The sequence below is a fragment of the Perca flavescens genome, chromosome 24 (assembly GCF_004354835.1).
Source record: "Perca flavescens isolate YP-PL-M2 chromosome 24, PFLA_1.0, whole genome shotgun sequence".
In the NCBI taxonomy this organism is placed as follows: domain Eukaryota; kingdom Metazoa; phylum Chordata; class Actinopteri; order Perciformes; family Percidae; genus Perca; species Perca flavescens.
The window spans coordinates 5,486,140-5,494,385 of NC_041354.1; the positions used below are offsets into that span (position 1 = coordinate 5,486,140).

General features: G+C 42.3%; 1 protein-coding gene across 1 annotated transcript in view; it reads right to left on the minus strand.

Annotated features, from left to right (window-relative positions):
- Window positions 1–3,939: 3,939 nt before the first annotated feature.
- LOC114550808 (helix-loop-helix protein 2-like) overlaps window positions 3,940–8,246 on the minus strand; it is a 35,688-nt gene continuing 31,381 nt past the window's right edge. Inside the window, exon 2 of the mRNA XM_028571691.1 lies at window positions 3,940–4,354. Within this exon, the coding sequence (XP_028427492.1) occupies window positions 3,942–4,313 (372 nt within the window). The 5' untranslated portion in view covers window positions 4,314–4,354 and the 3' untranslated portion in view covers window positions 3,940–3,941. The remainder of the gene's footprint in view (window positions 4,355–8,246) is intronic.

The window sequence follows — 8,246 nt, forward strand, 5'->3', positions numbered from 1 at the left end:
TGGCTAAGAAACCCTTTTGCTGACTTTTTCAGGGTTTTATGTTGACCAAACTGTATGGAAGAAAGCTATATGAGACATGTAATAATAAGTTATGGACTTTTTTTGCTAAATAAAAGCATGTCAATAAACTCAACATGTCTGGCCCTTATTGTGATTGTCATTTCCAGTGTGGCCCCTAGTGAAATTGAGTTTGACACCCCTGCTTTAGCTGCTAAAACCTCCACTATGTTCACCAGTTGGTGTCTAACTGCGTCTGTCTGCTGTTTGGTGCTGAGCAGGTATAGTGTACAGTGGGTCTATAGAGTTTTTTTGGGGGAAACAGCTGCCTGCAATGAGAGCGTTGAGAGTGAACCAAAACAGTGAAGTTGTTGACTTGACAGCTAAACAACGAGACACTATAATTGGGCTACCTAACCGAGAGTGAGTGAAATGTGACCGTGAACAGAAACTAACTCACTAATGTCTGTTGTTGTATAGAATGAGAAACAATGTGTTATTTCTTCTTTTAAAAGGTTACAGTCTCGCTTAAAGTTAATTTCCAAAATGTCAATCTGACTTGTAATGGCAGCCTTGTCACCATACAAACTTTCTTGGCCCGTGTGGGTGCAGCTGAAGGTCCAACAAGAAAGTCAGGCAGATGACTGACAAACTGACGGATGCCAAATAGGAAAACAAGACACAGGAGGCCCTTGAGCTGAACAGAAAAGAACATGTCATGCTACCTTCAGTCGGAAAAAATTTGAAACGAGAAACATGGCTTCGCTAAAGCCTCACTGCAGCTGCCACCTGAGAATAGATAGATAGATAGATAGATAGATAGATAGACAGACAGACAGACAGACAGACAAAGACAGACAAATAACTAGATAGATAGATAGATAGATAGATAGATAGATAGATAGATAGATAGACAGACAGACAGACAGAAAGACAGACAAATAACTAGATAGATAGATAGATAGATAGATAGATAGATAGATAGATAGATAGATAGACTTTTATTGACATAATGCATTCTGTTGCTCAATTGGAACAGCTTAACTGTGGCATTTCCAGGGTGAAGGGTTCAATTCCCACTAGGGCCAGCCATGCTTGTACAAAGAAAAAAAAAGAAGAAGAGAAGGCTTTCCTCATGATAATCTAATGTGGCTTGGATAAAAGCATTCACACATCCTCTACATCTCCTGTTCTGTAACTCAACTACAAGCTTTTTATAGCCCAATCGATGGGAATGGGCGTATATATCACAAATGAATATAAATATTTGGATCTTTTTGTTCATACCATTTGGCAATATTACATCTCGGCGCTCGCTCGCTCGCTCGCTCATAAATTTCCATCCCTCCTCTCTCCCCGTGTTTCCCACGGGAGGTGCCAGACGGCCAGTAATTTGGTTGTCTTGGCTCGTCTGGAGTAACACCTGCCCCCTCTCTGGGGAGGGAGAGAGCCTTTCAGCCAGGAGCACACATGTAGGCTACCACTGCCTTTAGCTGCTGACCACTGTGTGTGTGTGTGTGTGTGTGTGTGTGTGTGTGTGTGTGTGTGTGTGTGTGTGTGTGTGTGTGTGTGTGTGTGTGTGTGTGTGTGTGTGTGTGTGTGTGTACAGTAGGGCCAGTTATCATCTGTATGCTAAACTGGGTTTGCACTTATTTCACCTTGGGTGTGTGTGTGTGTGTGTGTGTGTGTGTGTGTGTGTGTGTGTGTGTGTGTGTGTGTGTGTTGATTTGCTTGAGCGCTTATAGCACCCCCGCGCCAGTGGATGTACGCGCGCGTCAACTTGAGCGTGAGCCTGACGTCATCCATGCGCCGTATCCATCATTCCAATCAGCTGAATATTAACAGCTGTCGCTGTTTGCTCCTTTTTTTTCCTAAATTGCAAACTCAAAAACCGTCGTAACTTTCTTTTGAAAATATTTCAAAGCAGGAAAGAGATTTGTTTTCAAGTATTTCCGTTTTAATTAAAAATAACACCGGAAAATATGAAAAGTTTGTCCATTAGAAACCAGCTGTCACACGACACCTCTACTACAAAAGATCTGCATAAAGCAACAAGTAGCCTACACAACCCTGAAGAGACAAAAAATCTTTGGATAGAGGATATGTTTTTTTTTTTTCTTCACTATAAAATTACTTATTGAATATAGTAATACAAAGCAGACACAAATAAATAAATCCAAAACATAACATCAAAACATTGAAGAGAATAAATTCTGTCTATTTTCGAAATTATCAGTATTCATTTTTGGTAACAGCAAAAAAAGGGGTTTGCTTCATAATCGCAACATAACCCCTTGGTGGTAGAAACTGTTTGACATAATCATCCTTCACATGATTACATTATTCTGTCATTTTTTAATTTTTTTTTAGGCAGCCCAAATTCTTGTTCTTTGAGCAACACAACAGTTTAGGGAAATAAACATGTATGGGGCAATTGGACCCCATGTTGAAGTGCTTATTGTTGCTATTGATAGGCAATAGACGTGACAGTAAAAAATCAAAGATAATGACATACATCAAACATAGGCTACATCAAACGAATAAGTTATGGATTAACAGAAAGTGCCATTTTTTTAAGAGTAGAACACCATCACTTTCCATTTTTCAATTTCACAGCCTAAAATATAGAAGCAACAAAACAATATACATTTATACAAAAAGACGCCAGCCTATAATATCAACATAAATAAATTAGCCTTAAATATTAACACAATTAAATAAATAATTCCATACACTTTAAAAAAAAAATGATTATGGTCACAATTTTATATGTCATAAGTGGCACTTTTTCTTCTTTTTTTTTTCTTCCTTTACGGAAAACATCATCTAAACTAGATCTAAAGCAGCTATCTCGTTTACATCCTTTCATTTCGATGTGGAAATGCCCCAGTGTTTGTTTTATTGGACCTCAAAATGAATACAGTGAGGGGAGGACTTGGTTTTTAGGCTTGAACAGATTCATGACATTGGGGTAGGATTCAACTAATATCACGTAGGGGGATTTCATGTGGAAATTTAAAGTTTCTCTGAAACCCCAAATTCTTGATATCCACGATAGCTCTCCACATGTTCCTCTCCACTAACACATCACCTCTGGGAGGGGGAAACGTGAATGGCTGCGGGGCTCGTGCAGCCCATCCTCCCCTCCACATGTATGTCGGATAATAATAATCATTATTCGCATTATTGCATCCAACAGCTCAAACGACTCGGCGCTTGTTGCTTTTTGTTCAGTGAGCGGTCTGGACTGAAAGTTGAGGCTTTCAACAACTTTTACACCGCCGCCGTCCAAATATAACCAACCCTGGACTCACACTGGGGAGGGGGGGCAGCTCAGTCAACTAGCAGGTATGGCAAAGTCCCAGCATCCGGGGAGAAGTTGTTTCATACATTTGGGCTCTAAATGTTGAATCGGCGGGTTGTGTGTTTTTTTTTTAAAGTTAGTTGATTCATGTTTTTGTGTGGTGTAGGCTAATTGAAAGCTCACCGACTGGATGTATTAAGTCCCTAAAGTCAAAGTAAGATGGGAGCTCGTAACACAGGTGTCGGGCCGATATCCGTTTGCAGATATTGACATTTTATATATAGGCTATCAACCGTTAGAACCTGGGATGAAACGTGTTTATGACCTGCATTCATTCAGGTGTTCATTCAGGTTTTTTAATTTTTTAATTCTAACTTGTCTCCGGAATCTAGAATACAATTCCTGACTCATTTTTAATTGCCAGATTTGAAAGTAACGTCTTCACAAAATAGCAGCTATGAAAGGCTACGAACACACTGGGTAGGCTATAGCTGCTTCTCATCAGTGGACCCTAACTGCCAACCTTGCCATACCCGATTGACGCCCAGCATGCACTTGAGTCCTGTCAACGCCAAACCAAACCATTTCTCTCTCATGGAAAGGAAGGGGGTGATGGTGGAGGGGGGGAGGGGGGTGACTTTTAAACATCCAGCACATGATTGAGATAGGAGATGTAGCATATAGCCAGTCTGAGGATCTCGATCTTGGAGAGTTTCTTGTCCGGGGGCAAAGTGGGGAGTAATTTCCTCAGCTCCGCGAAGGCCACGTTGAACGCCTCCACCCGGATCCTCTCTCTGGTGGCGTGGGCCGAGCGGTACTTGGCCGTGGCCCTCCGCCTCCGCCTCTTCTCCTCCCTGCTCAGCGGCTGGTCGCCTTTACACTTGGCCCTCTCCTCGCCCTCCGCCGGCTCGTCCGAGGTGCAGCCGGCCGACTTGAGGCCGTTCAGAATGGACTCCGGGTCGGACTGAGTCCAGGAGAGGTCCGCCTCCGCCTGGTCCGGGCTCAGCATCATTTTTATTCTCCGATGTTGGCACTCACTCTTCCTTAAGAAACCTGTAGTGTGGACAAACCCAGCTGATAAAACAGTGATTTATGCTATTCTCCCCCAACCCAAGGGAAACTGCCCCTGCATGCACGTGCATTTCTATTATAGGCTAAATATTTCTACATTTGAAACAATGAGGCCTCCAATGCCCTATCTTCTTAACACGTCTGTTGATAGAAACTCACAAGGAACACACAAAAAAAATGACAAAAAAAGTCAATTAAATGTAATTGTGTGGAGTGTTTTCTGCCACCCCGAGGCCCCAGGATGAGAGCTGTCACAGCGGGTGCTTGTCTAGGTGCCAGGGCCTCAGTATACATTCGTTGCATAATGACATTAAACTCCATAAATAATGAATTCCTCGAACAATTCGTGTAATGGTTCATTTTTAAAGCCTGCGGCCTTCGCACAATTAGGAAAAATATTACATTCTTAAAGTGTCATATTTTTGTCCAAATTATTAATTTTTATTTGATTTATTTGATTTTTTTAAATAATGCGAGTTGCGATCATTTTAGAAGGAGAAACTCTTTTTTTTGTGAATTAACATAATAAGAATTGGCCATCTGTCACAGTGTGATGAACACATCTGTTTGGCTCAAGCCAGAGTGACTTGACAGCATGGAGGCACAAGACGGCAAAAATAATGTTGACATCTGCTTGACATGAAATTATTGGAGCTATAGTGTTTTTATAAAAACGAGGGAAGTAGGCCAAAAAAGAATTCGAAATCAGCGGCATATAATAATAGAAACCCGCTGATGGAGGCACAAGCATTTGAAAACAAACTTAATTTTGTGTCTATGCAGAATTGTTCTCCACATTCGAGACTCACCTTGACAAAGAGTCGGGAGGCAAAATCTTCACGAAACCAACTTCAAAAAAAAAAAAAAAAAACGCTCTTGAGCGGAGCCTCAACTCCAAATTAAGTCATATTCCACCGCAACAACCGTCAGATGTTCAAGAGATGACGGGCATTCAGTCTCACGGCAAATCGAACAAAAATAAATAAAAACAAATATATGAACTAGTTTGACTTTTTCACCCGCGAACTTGCAACATGGGAATCACGCGGGCTGGGGGGGTCAAACGTCAAGCAGGGAAATGTTTCAGCACACCAAGACGGTCCCGAAGTCTTATACAGATGATTATAGTGATCAGTCGGTTGACAAAAAAAGAAGAAGGTAATAATGATGTGAGCAGGGATCAGTCAGCCCCCCCGTGAGATCCCAGCGATGGAGAGACAATAGAAGAGATGGGGAGATAGTGGAGAAAGTGCAGCCAGGGCTTCTCGTCCATCCGCCTGTGGAAGATGGAGATAAAGGGGCGAGATAAGCGCGGCTCTCCCGTGTCAGGAATGAGCGGATCGGAAGGCAGTTCAAAGATAATCCCCTCTCTTTTTTTCCTCCAGTCTTTCTTCCACCAAGTGTCATATGCGAGATAAAATCCAAACGATCCCGACTAATAAAGGCTCACTTCAGGGACGGAGGGGATGGAATATATTTGAGGAATGGTATTGTCTAACGCCGCCCCCTCTCTCTCTCTCTCTCTCACACACACACACACACACACACACACACACACACACACACACACACACACACACACACACACACACACACCTCCTCCCTCTCTCTTCACGCCCCTCAGCCCTCAAGCGCTCTCCCTCCCGTGGGAGAAGTGGGCAAAGGGAAAGCAGAGATGTGTGCATGATAAAAGATAGCGAGTAAAATAAATAAATACGCGTGTCCGTGTTGTGAGTTTGTGCACGTGCGCAGGTTTTCGGTGAATTTTTTTTTTTTTAAAGTACAGGTAGAGAGAGGGAGAGCAAGGCAGGTTTTCCCAACTTAACAGCTAATCTGATTCGATTGAAAGTCAGAAGCCCACGCTAAAATGTCTTTCTTTGTCTACATTCTAATTGGAATTTAAGATAAGATAATAAGATAGGTTAATATTACTTTCCTTGATTCAGCAACAGTTCAGTGAGATGGATATTTCAGACAGCCTACTTGTTTGTGTCATGGCTTTTGAGAATAATTCATAATTTAAAGAATGATTTAGACAGTATCAGTGTTTTATGGGATGCCTCGTTTCTGTAGCAAAATTGTAAATTTACTCCTTGAAATGTGTTTTGATTTGTCACTAGTTTTTAATTATTCCTGATGTAATTTATTAGTTACTAATAGTTTTTCTCAGGCTTGGGTGTGCAAGTTGGCTGTAACCACACCTATGGGTGGGACTAAGACTCTTTTCAGTGACACACACACCTGAGTCTGCTTGATTCCAATTTGAGCCAAATGTGTTCATTATAAAGAAGACATTTTAACAGGAGCAAATGTAACTGTCGTGAGTCATTTCAAACACAGATAAGGGATCATTTTACCCCAGGGGAAAACAGCAACAAGAGGAGGAAGATAGATGAAAAATACAGATATATAGCCTACTTTTTTGCATGATTTTAGAATTTTGGAAAAGACTTAAAGTGACTTAAATGTTGAGTTCTCAATCAAGCCCCTTTCAGGTTGGTTTATGTCACTACCGATGTCTCTGTCGCTACTGCAATAGCATGGAGAGAGGAAGAGCGAAAGGAGAAGAGGATTGAGAGACAGAGAGGGAACATCTGATAGAAGCAATTTGATAGTCAGATCCAGAAAAAAAGATAACATAGGCTACTTGTTTGCATCATTTCAGCTATTGGAAAATAAGAATATAATATATAGAATATAAGAAAATGTTTTAGGGTGATGTTGACAGCATCAGCTTTTTAAGTATCCTATTCTGTGAAGTCCTAAGATTGAAATTTGACTTTTCTTAAACAAATCCTTATATTTGTTTTGTAAACTAATTAACTAACTGTTAAATTAGTCCAGTGGTTCCCAACTGAGTCCCCTTCAGGGTCCAGGGGCCAGGGGATAAATCTGAGGGGTCCTGAGTTAATTAATGGGAGAGGAAAGAAGAAGAAAACAGTTCACACACAAAAATGTATATTCATTCTTTGGACATTTGCTTTTTTGTGTAAAATATTGGATAATTTGACCTCTCTTGGGCATCGGACAGTTATTGAAAAGAAAACGTGAGAAGTTTAGAGAGGAAATGTGTCATTGATGCAACTCCTAACAAGAGAGATCTGAAACATGACCAGGAGCACCAAATGTCAAACTGAAAATATCTTGAATTGTGTAATAATATGTTGGTGGTGTTGTCTATGTTAATATAAGGCATATTGACACAACCCTGCAGGGTGAGAGGGACCCTTTTAGAGGAAACTTGGTGGATGGTCTAAAGTTTCTCCTTTCCTCTTTGCTCCTTTTCCTCCACTCTTCTTGCCCTCCTCCCATCATGCATCTCTGTGCCCGGTGGCACCACCAGCAGTGGGTCATGAGAGCACGGTTCCAGAGGAGGGGCAGTGGCCAGTAAGTGTGGGGACTAGCTGCGCCTAACGAGGTGATTAAAACGATAAGGGGAAGCACGGATGACTTGCCGTGGCCCGCAGCCACCGCCATGCTTATTGCCACACACACACACACACACACACACACACACACACACACACACACACAGTGCGGGAGAGAAGAACTACAACAGTGCCAGGACCCTATCAGTGAGAAATCAGCATGTGTGTGTCTGATAGAAAGAGAGAGAGACAGAGAGAGAGAGAGAGAGAATGTGTGTATGTGCAATTGTGTGAGATGACGGACAGCTCGCCTTGGGCTCCGGCCGGGTCCGTGTAGTGTGTGTGACACAGAGAGACTCACAGCGGGGTGTATCGGAGACATGTCAGGACCAGGAGACAGAGGCCTCCTGACAGCTGGAGCTTGCACACGCGCGCGCACGCACGCACACACGCGCACACACGCACACACACACACACCACCCTAATTGCTCCACAGACGGAGAAGT